At 35.8% G+C, this 12,542-nt stretch overlaps 1 protein-coding gene across 2 annotated transcripts in view; it reads left to right on the top strand.

Annotated features, from left to right (window-relative positions):
• Window positions 1-12,542, top strand: part of Fbn2 (fibrillin 2) — a 199,313-nt gene that overhangs the window by 65,919 nt on the left and 120,852 nt on the right. For both annotated transcript variants that reach the window (XM_090340122.1, XM_090340121.1), the window contains exon 7: window positions 5,634-5,759. In XM_090340122.1, the coding sequence (XP_090196248.1) occupies window positions 5,634-5,759 (126 nt within the window). The remainder of the gene's footprint in view (window positions 1-5,633; window positions 5,760-12,542) is intronic.

The following is a 12,542-nucleotide window of genomic DNA, read 5'->3' as shown; positions in this document are numbered from 1 at the left end:
TTATATTGGTTGAATGGTGTAAAGGAAGTGACAGGTAAACACCTCCTTTGCCTTCCCATTGGTTTTGATAGTCATAGCTGGAAAATGATAATGACCTCTGTTAAGGAACACGGATCTTTAATATTCTAAGATCAGTCTCCATTTGGTAGTAAGCTACTCACATTTGTTTGAAATGATCAGGACATTTGAATTTTGTGTATCACACATGGGTACCATATTCTAACCTCTTCAAACCATGCTGAAGGATTACCATAAGGTCCCATATTTTTCAGATTCAAGTTAGCGATCAACCCATTCCTCAATGGCTATACTTAAAATCCGACATTTGTTTTTATGGAAATGAAAGCATTGTGTGCAAATATCTGCTGAGTGTGGCAATAAGGAAATTATTTTCGAAATGCTCTAGTTTAGTAACAGAAAAAGTTAAAATTTATATACTATCAAATAAAATTATTTTCTTGATCTTTGGTTCCTATTCATATAAGTTAAATGAACTATTTTTATATACTTACATGAATGTGCATATTTTTCCATATTTAGGTATGGACTGAAAAAACATGTCATCCAATACTGATTTATAAAATAAAAAATGAGTTTGGTCTTTCAGGGTAAGTTTACTTGAAGAAGTTGGAGAATAAATGAGTTCACCACATACAGTTGTTATTACTATGATCCATATATATATAACCTTTATAGACAGACTGGAGTTATTGCATTTATTATATAAGGTTTAAATTACACAAGGTTTAATTTCATTCTGTAAAGTCATTATATGTTTCTTGGATTAATCCAACATTCTGTGAAGTAAGTTCTATTCACTGAATGAAAGCCGTGAACAGAAATTCTCAGCACAAACAAGTAAAGGAAAATCAGTCCCTAGTAGTTGCTTATGTGAGGAATCTGAAGATCTATTTTGAAGGCTGGAAGCTTGCCTTTTTAAAAAAGGAGGCATTCTTTGTATATGCTGAAGATTTATCTGAGAGAAACAAATTTCATATAGCTGTATAGTCTAGGAGAGTTCAAAAATGAAGGTTTTCTTTTCTTCCTTCTAGGAAAATGCATTTTGGACAATTACAAAGTAGACTCTGATGTTGAATTACTTTTCCCTTTGAAAACTTACTGAATCTATGAAGTATGCAGTCCCTAAGATTTTATGAATAGTATTAAGGGATTTATAAGGTTGGCTTCATTTTCCAAGTTGTATCATCCTATTCTTTTTCTGATTTAACTGCCAGGAAAAGAACTTTCTAGGATGTTTTATAGCTCACTGTAACAAGGATGGGAATGTTGTACATTTTAAAATAATGAGGTTTGAAATGTTCTGCATAAACTATTCAGTATATAAATTTACTTTTATGTATTTTATTCCAGTTGGTTTTTGTTTGGATTAGAAAGTCTTTAACAAGGCACTGAATTTTACTTTCACTAATTTAAATTCAGTACAAAAATACTTTACACTGTTGTAATTAATTTTATAGACAGACCTAAAAGGAGAACAAAATTATAATGATGCTAAATTCTCTTGTAAACTTGAAGATGTTTCTAATTTATAGACTAAGACACCCTAAACTTCTAAGTTTACCAAAAACGTTAGGGAAAATCTGACATAGTGTTATATCTACAACATGATTTTTAATAAAACAAAACAAAACAAGACAAGGTGCAGAACACATACAATATGATCTCATTCTTGTTACATGAACAGACCACCACTCTGAACGGGTCTATAAATGAAATTTTTGCTGGGTGTGTTGGTACATGTGGGTAGCCTGGGCTACCTCACAGCAAGACTTTGATTCAAAAACAAATCATACAGGGGCCGGGAGTTTAGCCTAGTGATAGAGTGCTTGCCTAGCATGCACAAAGACCCAGGTTCGATTCCGTCGTACCACATACATACAGAAATGGTGCTGTGGCTCAAGTAGCCATGAGAAAGTCCACGGACAGTACCCAGGCCCTGAGTTCAAGGCCCAGGACTGGCAAAACTAACTAACTAAATAAATAAATCAGGCAAATGAGAAAAATAATAGAAAAAGAAACTTCTAATAGTTCAGTATGTTTAGGTTTTTTTTTTTTTCTGCCAGTCGTGGGCTTAATCTCAGGGTCTGACCACTGTCCTTGGACTTTCCTCAAGGCTAGAGCTCTACCACTTGAGCCTCAGCACCATTTCTGGCTTTTTTTTTCTATGTATGTGGTACCGAGGAATTGAACCTGGGTCTTCGTGCATGCTAGGCAAGCACTCTACCACTAGGCCAAACTCCCGGCCCCTCTTTTTTTTTTTTTTTTTGAGATACTTATAGTTGTTTTCCCTCAAGTCTTTTACAGGTGCTCTATTACTTGAGCCAGTTTTCTTTTTAAAAATTGTTATTTTGGATGTAGGGTCTCAATGACTCGTTCTGCCTAGGCTGGCTTTGAACTTATGGTCTCCTGAGCAGCTGGGAGATTGAACAGGTTTAGTTAAAAGATTGAACAAGTTCCACTCTATTCCTGGTTTCCTGAGATTTTCAACATAGAAAGAGTAAGATAAATTGTGTCACTTGCTTTTTCCATATCAGTGGGATGATCCTGAACTTTCTTCTTTAATCTCTTAATATAATGAGTTATATTAACCATTTAAAAGATTCTTATGTATTAGCCATTTTATATTACTGAAGTTGACATTAAAGTTCTGTTAAACAAATAGTACATCAAAGACAATATTCCACTGCTTTTTAAAAATTTTTCTTTGTTTCACTTTGGTGTTAGGGTAATGTTAGATTAGGGAAATAAGTAGGACCTTATCCTCTTTCCTTATTATGAAAAAATCTATATGCAGTGGGCATCATTTTTCCCTTAAATAATTTTAAATTGTTTGTTTATTTATTTATTTATTTTTGCTAGGCATGGGGACTGAACTTAGGGCTTGAGCACTGACCTTGAGCTTTCTCAAGGCTAGAACTCTACCACGTGAGCCACAGCAGTACTTCTAGTTTTTTTTTTTCTACGTATGTGGTACTGTGGAATCGAACCTGGGATTTTTTGCATGCTAGGCAAGCATTTTTATCACTAGGCCTAACTCCCAGCCCTAAATTGTTGTTTATTTTTAACTGTTATCTTTAAATAGTTCTATGAATATATTTCAAGTCAGCATCTCAATTTATGAATACAATGCCTCTTCATCAATGTCATGCCATCCACTATTTTCTGCTCCACTTGCCAAGGCCTAAGCAACACTCATCATCTGCTGAAGTTATTTGGTCCTATTTTTCCATATGTACATTCAGTACTACAGTTGTATTTTCCTAGCATTCTATTTGATAGAATTCAGGAGTAAAGCCACATAGTCATGAAGTTTTCTTTGTTAAAGTATGAATTAAAAGTTTTAACAGACACAATTTTATCCCAAATATCTAGTGAGTGTTGAGGCACTGTGTTTATGCTGCTGGGCCTTTAATTATGGAATTTACTGTCATAATTTTCAAACTATTTCCTTTGATTCTTCTTAGTTTTTTCTCTTGATCAACCTTGACAGAGATCTGTCAATTTTACAAATCTCGGGCGGTCTGGTCTGGGCATTGTTCTTGAGCTCCTCACCTCAAGGCTTGTGCTCTTGAGCCATAGTACCACTTTCTATCACTATTTTCTCCTTTTAAATTTAACTCTCACTTCTTTCTAACCTTGCAAATGTAGAGACTTAGACTGCTGATTTTAGACTTTTTCTCCTTGTAATTGTGTGTGTGTGTGTGCGTGTGTGTACATTTTGTAAGTTAATTGGAGATTTCTAGATGAACTGTGTTGTTCTTATAGACTATCCATGGGATGGTTTTGATTTTCCTTTATATAATCAATGAGCCTTTTTTTGTAACAACTCAAATATGTACTGAGTTGATAATCTGTATGCACTTGATACGATTATATGTTCTGCTGAAGTAGCCTTTCTTATTTTTTAATTAAAAGAAATGTGATTACTTTTACTCTATGGATTTATTTCCTCTTTCAGTTCTGCATGTTGAAGTTCTGTTTGCTTTGAGTGTTTAGTATTTTATAATCCATGCCTCGACATTGCGTTGTTATATCTTAATAAATTCAGTTCGTGGCAGTCTTTAGCTATGGTTGTAATTCTACTAATTCTTCTTTTGATAGTCACTTCATATGTTTTCTAACAACATAACTAGCCATTCCAGTATTTTATCTTCTTGTTGTTTTTAAATTTAATTTATTTTATTTTTTATTATTGAGATAATGTAAAGAGGGGTTACAGTTATATTTGCCAGATAGTAGGTGCATTACTTCTTTTTTTTTTTTTTTTTTTGCCAGTCCTGGGCTCGAGCTCAGGGCCTGAGCACTGTCCTTGGACTTTCTCAAGGCTAGAGCTCTACCACTTGAGCCTCAGCACCACTTCCGACTTTTTTCTATGTATGTGGTACCGAGGAATCGAACCCGGGTCTTCATGCATGCTAGGCAAGCACTTTAACCACTAGGCCAAACTCCTGGCCCGGTGCATTACTTCTTACACATTGATACTCCTTCTTATGTTTTTCTCCTCATTTCCCTCCCTCCACTCCTCCCAGTCATCTTGTTTTCCCCCCGTCCCTTTCCTATTTTAAATAAACAAATAAACCTATATACAATATACCAGGTAACAAATTAGTCATTAACTCTTACTTTTTCATGTAGTCAAAGGTGTTTTTTTCCTCCTTTTTTTTTTTTTTTTTTTTTGTTGTTGTTGTTGTTGTTGTTGTTGGTCATGGAGCTTGAACTCTGGGCCTGGGCACTGTTCCTGAACTCTTCAGCTCAAGGCTACTATTCTACCCCTTGAGCCATAGCCCCACTTCCAGTTTTCTAGTGGTTAATTGGAGATAAGAGTTTCACAGTCTTTGGTGCCCGGGCTGGCTTTGAACTGTGATCCTCAGATCTTAGCCTCAGTATCTAGGATTACAGGTGTGAGCCACTTTGCCCAGCTTCAAAGGTTTTTGTAAGTAATATAAAATTGAGTCTTATTGTTTACCATAAAATGTGATAATCTCATCTGTTTTAATTAGGTTATTTATGCCATTTACATTTCATGTAATTGTGTATAATATAGAATTTATATATTTTGCTACTTTTTGTTTGTCCTATCAACTGTTTGTTCATTTACTCTTTAACTTCCACTATTAGATCCAGTGCTATGTTTGCATTGCATTTTATCTCCATAGTCGAATTAATGCCAAGCTCTCTATTGTTTAGTGTTTTTACATTTTTAGGTTACCAAAGTCAATTTTTAAATGCTATTATGCCATTTTACTTATAATAACTTTATAGTAGTGTTCTTCTATTTTCTCTCCTTAATTTTCTATACTTTTATTATAATTTTTACTTCTTTATAGTTAATAAACTACATTAAAGATTTTTGTTGGTGTTTCATACTTTTTATTTATCTTAGCATCTTGTAATAACAACTTTCATTCTTTTCAATAGTAAAAGATTTTTTTCTAAGTGAAAGAATTTAATAGACAGGAAAACATTAAAAATTCAAATGAATGGTATAGCATATCCATTTACATAAATTAAAACTGTGCATTCAAATGGGTCTCCTCTTGGCTATATTCTCTGAGGACACCTTGTGTTCTCTAATCAGTAGTGTTTATGTTCACAGTGTTTTCTTCTTGTAGATGTGGATGAATGCCAGGCTATCCCTGGGTTGTGCCAAGGAGGAAACTGCATCAACACAGTGGGCTCTTTTGAATGCAGATGCCCTGCAGGCCACAAGCAGAGTGAAACTACTCAGAAATGCGAAGGTGAGTATATCTGGCATAATTGTTGACTTCTAATCCAAGGAAAACATGCCTTCATTTGAAAGTTTGAAGACCATAGACAACAATCATAACTATTTTAATATGAAAGCAAGGTTTGCAGTTTTCTAATTGGTACTGTATCTTAGTCTTACAGGTTTGATTTAGAAGGAGTTAATGAACATTTTGCATATCTTAATTATTATGCTATAGTGAAGGTGGAAGTACTTCATCCATTTATGTTGTTTAATAAGGCAGTTTTCACTTCATTTATGAAATTGTATCAAACATTTTAAATGGAGTAGAAATTAGAAATCTAAGTGAGGTATAGAATAGCATGTAAAATAATATGCAGGTAGTTGATACCATGTTATAAATTATAACCTGGAATATTTTAATGGTTATAATGGCATTCCTGTTTGACTGGTCAGCAAATCAAAAATAAAAATAACTGTTCTAGGAAGGCTTTGGAAACAACTATACTACAATCCTTATGAAAGAATTGCTTGCTCAAATAGATAACTAGCAATTTTATGAAATATACAATAAGGATTATAAGGTGAATACAAGCTCCATCAACATTTTTCAAGTAGACTCAATTCGGTTATATGTTCTTGAGGTAAAAGTATCATCATTATCAAATTGAAGAAGCTTCTAAATGCATATAACTTCAGCCATCATGGATATTTAGAATAGTTTGGCATTGAAGTATTCGCTCGTCAATTCAGTTATTAGGTTATATAGACTAATTTACTTCATCTAAGTTAGTTTTATAAAGATGTGGTCTAGTGGTAGAGTATTTGCCTAGCTTATATATGTGTGTGAATATGTACTGGGGGCTGAGACTCTCTTGAACTTAGGACTTGGGTGGTCTTAGAGCCTTTTACACAAGGCAAGTACTTTACAACTTGAGTCATGACTTCAGTTCTGGGTTTTTTTGTTTTTTTGCCAGTCCTGGGCTTGAGCTCAGGTCCTGAGCACTGTCCTTGGACTTTCTCAAGGCCAGAGCTCTACCACTAGAGCCTCAGCACCACTTACAGTTTTTTTTTTCTATGTATGTGGTACCGAGGAATTGAACCTGGGTCTTTGTGCACGCTAGTAAGTACTCTACCACTAGGTCAAACTCTCGGCCCCAGTTCTGGTTTTTATATTGAGATACTAGTCTCATAAACATTTCTGTTTGGTCTGTCTTAGAACCCTGAGCCTCAGATCTCAGTCTCCTGAGTAGTTAGGATTACAGGCATGAGGCTCCAATGCCAGCTCCCCCCCCCCCGCATTTCTAAAAGGCAATATTGAGAGTTTTTTTCTTGGTATCAGAACAATCTCCATCTCTATATTAATAGAGTTTAAGTACAAAATAAAGAGAAATATGGACCCAACCAATATCCCACAGAGTAACTAGATATGTTTCATGGTTTTTATTTTTCCTACTCATTCTCAGCTCCTCTTGACTTTATAGTTTTATATATCTTATCTTATTACAAAATAATCTTACTCTCCCTGCAAAGAGAAGATTATAAAAAGGAGATTCATTGCTTTGAGACCAAATAAATTATTTGTGAAATGGTTTTCAAGGATGCTGAAGTACTTTGTTCTACTTCAGTAGAATGTGTACCCTCAAAGTCTGCCTATAATGAAAAAGTTAAGAAAAAAATACTTGTGCTGTGAGGAAAATTATCCAAATTACTTGAATTAGTACAGGATTTGGACCAAAACATCCAGGGATCTACAGATAATCTGCTGCTGTTTCCTTGCCACTTTCATATTTTTCCTCTTGGTCGGGGAGGAGGCAAAGTTGCTCCTCTTGCTCGCCTCGGTCACACCACTTTGTGTTCTACTTCTAGATTAATTTCCAGAGTAGACCTAAGGGTGATATACTTTGGAACTCAAACAGAATTTGATGTGGGGGAGAAGGGGTAATCACTGACTGAGTATAGTGGTTGTGACATTTCCATTACACACGAACCAATGAATTTCTTCTTTGAAAAGGCAATAAGCCTTTCTACATCCTATTTCATCCACTACAACATAAAGAGCCAAATGAGTTTGGCAGAAGACAGTGCAACTCTTTATTTGCCACTTGTCTATCATCTCCAGGAATGGGGTTATAGATGTAATATAGGCACCACCCCCGCCCTGAACCCGGTCCTGTCTTTCCTTGCTTCCTGCACAGGCAGCCAGATCCATTTGGCCACTGCCCACAAATAATTACATGATTTAATACTTGGGAATTGTAGGGAATGGTGATGTTGAAAGAAATAGTGATACAAATTTGAACAATAAACCTTTTATGAAGGCCTTACTTGTATATATTTATTTAGATTTGTCTTAAAAGTGGCTATTAGCATGTTTTGGCTATTGTTATTGTATAAAAGATTATAAATAGTTACTGCACTCAGCGACAGGTTTTAAATTGTAGTCTTGTTACATATAGTTTACTTGAAAAATGTCACTAGTGGGCTGGGAATTTGGCCTAGTAGTAGTGCTTACCTGGCATGCATGAAGACCTGGATTCGATTCCTTGGTCCCACATACATAGAAAAAAAAAGCCGGAAGTGGTGCTGAGGCTCAAGTGCTAGAGCTCTAGCCTTGAGAAAAAGTCCAAGGACTTTTTATCTCAGTGCTCAGGCCCTGAGATAAATCCCAGGACTGGGAAAAAAAAGTGTCACCAGTATAAAGTTGTTTTCTCTAGATAAAATATAACTATAGCAATTACTTCTGATCAACTGTCAAAAGCAAGCTATTTTAATTTCCAATTTATAAATAGATACTTATTTAAAAAGATGGCTTTTGTTTTTGGTACTCTTATATCCCTGCTAAGACAGTAATAAAATTCTACAAAGAAACCTTTAAATCATCAGATTGCTAGGACCATTGCAAACCAGCAAAATTAATGACAACATTTGAAGTCTGAGTGATTGGATAAAAAACATTGTTAACAAAGCTAGCTTGTTGTTGATTTTTAGCAACAATACCACAGTCCATGTGCTGCCTTGCTTGTTAACTGTTAACAGTCCCATACCACAGCTTACATAATGTTTTTGAAGTCAGATTCTTAGTCTTCATGCTGTCCTCATAGAAGAGATTCCACACAAAGTACATGTTGATTAATTGGGTACTAAGTTTATAATAAGCAAGTGTATTTACCTTAGGATGAATGTTCAGCACAAAGTCAAGTTGAAAACTGTATTTGCGAAGAGGCTAATGGTCTTTATCAGGGAGAAGTTCTTTCATCTGATTTTCCCCCCTGTCTTATCAATAATTTGATTTTTTGCTGTAGTTTTGATTGAGAGGCCAGAATAAACTTCAGATGTTACTTCTGTGTCACTGTCTTCCCTATAGTTATTCTGAGTGTAGTGGGGTTCTCTCTCTCTCTCTCTTTCTCTCTCTCTCTCTCTCTCTCTCTCTCTCTCTCTCTCTCTCTCTCTCTCTCTCTCTCTCTCTCTCTCTTTCTGTTTCATTAGTTTTAGGGCTTGAACTCAGGAACTGGGCACTGAACTTGAGCTTCTCAAGATTAGCACTCTACCACTGGCTTTTTCTGTGTATGTGGTACCAAGGAATCGAACCCAGGACTTCAGGCATGCTAGGCAAGCATTCTACCACTAGGCCACACTCCAGGCCTGACTTTTGCTTTCTTTGTGAAAGGCAGATCTGTGTTGTGCTGGATGACTGGAGAGTCATGACAGACTCACTCTGTCAAAACCTTCGATTTAAAAATATCTGGCTTGTACTTAAAAATTTAAGAAATGGTGAGGTAGTATTTATCATCTAATTTAATGTTTTCTATATATTGCTTAATACCTTTTAGGAATGTTTAATGTTTTATATCACTGATAGGATGTAGTCTCCTGAGATTTTTCTTTCTCATATGTCAGGGGATGGTATGTTTCCTTCTGTTCGGATATAGACTATTGTCCAAGCTGTAGGCCTGAATCCAAAGCAGTGGTTGATGTTTATTTCTGGGAATGGTATCATATACCTACAATCCAGCAATCTGAGTTCTGCTTGGGATGCTAAAGCAGGAAGAATGAAGTTTCTAGGTCAGCCAGGGGCCACATAGAAAAAGCCTGTCTCTTGAGGAACTGCCATACTGCTTTCCATAGTGGTTGAATGAGTTTGCACTCCCACCAACAGTGTAGTAGTGATCCCTCCTGGCCACATCCCCTCCAGCATCTGTTGTTAATAGTTTTCTTGATCCTGGCCATTCTAACTGAAGTGAGGTGGAATCTTAGAGTTGTTTTGATTTGCATTTCTTTTATGGCCAGAGATGTGGAGCATTTCTTCATGTGTCTATAGGCCATTTTTGTTTCTTCTTCAGAGAAGACTCTCTTTATGACCCAGCAATTCCACTACTAGTCATTTACCCAATTGTCCAGAAACAAGGACATACTAAATCCACTAGCACAACAATGTTCATTGCAGCACTATTTACCATAGCAAAGATACGCAACCAACCCAGATGCCCCTCAGTTGATGAGTGGATTAACAAGATGTGGTAATTGTACACAATGGAATTCTATGCTGCTGTCAGAAAGAATGACATTGCCCCATTTGTTAGGAAACGGAAAGACAGAAAAAATCATATTAAGTGAAGTAAGCCAGACTCAAAGGAACATAGGCTCAATGGTTTCCCTCATTTGTCATAATCAATAGAAACCTTGGGCTCTCATAGCAGAGATTTGCAATTAAGCAAAACCTAGATACATAAGGCCATACAGTATGAGGCTAAATGAAAGGAACTCTAGGATATATAAACAAAAGCCATATAATGAGTGATTGTTGTCCTTAATATACTATGTTATGTCTCATCTCTTTTGCTGCCCCTTGGTTATCTCATATTGTTATATTACCTTGTTATCTGATATATTGGATATATTTGTATTTGGTTATTTGAAATTGGATAGGGAAGGGAGGAAAACAAGATGGGGGTGGGTGTGGGGGGGGAGGGAAATGGGGACCAAGACATGAGAAAGGGTATCAATGTATGTGAAGTAATGCACCTTCTATCTGGCGAATATAATGTAACCCTTCTATTAATTACAATAAAAATATATGAAAAAAAGAAAAAGCCTGTCTCAAAGGCATTATATTAAAAGAAAAAAGAGAAAAAGGAAGGAATATACAACAGTGCCAATGGTGTGTGTGTGTGTGTGTGTGTGTGTGTGTGTGTGTGTGTGTGTGTGTATGTGTATGTGTATGTGTACGTGTGTGGGAGCAGGAAACTTAAAGATACAAGTTCCACAATGTTTCTAATGATGTCCATGAAATCTTATTTCTCATGAACCACTTTGGTCCCCAAATCTAATTTCTGTTTCTGTCATACCACAAATAAAATAATTCTTTGGTAAAGTAAGCACCTTCTTTCCATACAAGAAAGAAAAATATTTAATTACTTTACTCAGACATTCATTAACCTACATAGCTTAAACAGAGAGGAAGCAAAATTCCTCCACAGGCTATGGAAACTATACATCTGAAAACTGTCCAGAGTTTTTCTTACTTCAAGTGAAATGCATTGCATTGATGTCCAGCACACATGAATAAAACACAAGCTGATTCCAGGTGTCCTCATCTGACCCCATCTTGCACACTATACCTTCACTAGCATTCCTTGAGCTCGTTATTCTTTCCTGGCTTACGCGGAAGGCAGGAAAAGAACATCACAGCATTGGAGTGTTACCCTTCAATAGCTCTTTATGTGTCAGATGGTTGCTTTTAGTTGATTCTGAAGAGCCTGCATCTTTGTTCTGTTAACACAGCATTTTGTTTGAGATTTTGGATAACAAATGTTTTTACGTGTATGTTGAGGAAACTCATAGAAGTTGTTGGCACGGTCTCTTTTGCTGTTTTTTCAACTCTGCTTTGATAAGCCATGGAAAACAAACTATCTGTTTTCCAGTGGGAAATATTTGCTTTTACTCATATTACCAAAAGTATACCAATTGTAAAATAAATAATAAAACCCTCTGGCTATTTCCCAAAGGGAAAACTATGTATTACAATGGATTATGAAGTAAGAAGATTGGCACATACAACTTTTGAGATCACCAGTTCAAAAAAATTTTAATGCCTTAACACAAAAATTTATAAATACCAGAGTTAAACTATATGTATTTCTACTCTTTTAAATAAGAAAATTGGGGCCACACATGTTTATGCACATATGTGCACATATTTGTGTTCACATGTGTGTATATAAGGAATAGATAGCTACTCTTAGATTTGAGTATGCATGGTTTATACAAAAGTTTTTCTTATTTTACTACTCTGAAACATATTCCGTTTTCAACAGAAACAATTTCTTCTTTTTTTATCTTGTCAGTCGTGGGGCTTGGATTCTGGGACTGGGCCCTGTCCCTAAGCTCTTCAGCTCAAGGCTATCGCTCTACCACTTGAGCCACAGTGCTACTTCTGGTTTTGTGGTGGTTAATTGGAGATGATAATCTCACAGACGTTAGTGCCTGGGCTGGCTTTGGACCATGGTCCTCAGATCTCAGCTTCCTGAGTTGCTAGGATTATAGGTGTGAGCCACTGGCATCAGGCATAAACAGTTTTTTATGATCATTTACTATTTGAGTTTTAATTATTTTTCTTGCCTGCTCCTGACAGCAAATGCTATGCACCAATAATTAATGCTAATAGTCATTTAATATTTACTACATTGTAGGTAATACTAAAACAATAACCCTTTTTACATGAAGTGTCTTATTATCACAAGAAAGGTATGAGGTTGGTTATTAAAATTACTCTTAACATCTCATCCTACAGATGAAAAAAATGTGAGGCACA

Source organism: Megascapheus bottae, chromosome 10 (genome assembly GCF_031878675.1).
Source record: "Megascapheus bottae isolate mThoBot1 chromosome 10, mThoBot2.hap1, whole genome shotgun sequence".
In the NCBI taxonomy this organism is placed as follows: Eukaryota; Metazoa; Chordata; class Mammalia; order Rodentia; family Geomyidae; genus Megascapheus; species Megascapheus bottae.
Note: the sequence above shows the minus strand (reverse complement) of the source record. Positions and strands in the feature narration are given on the sequence as shown.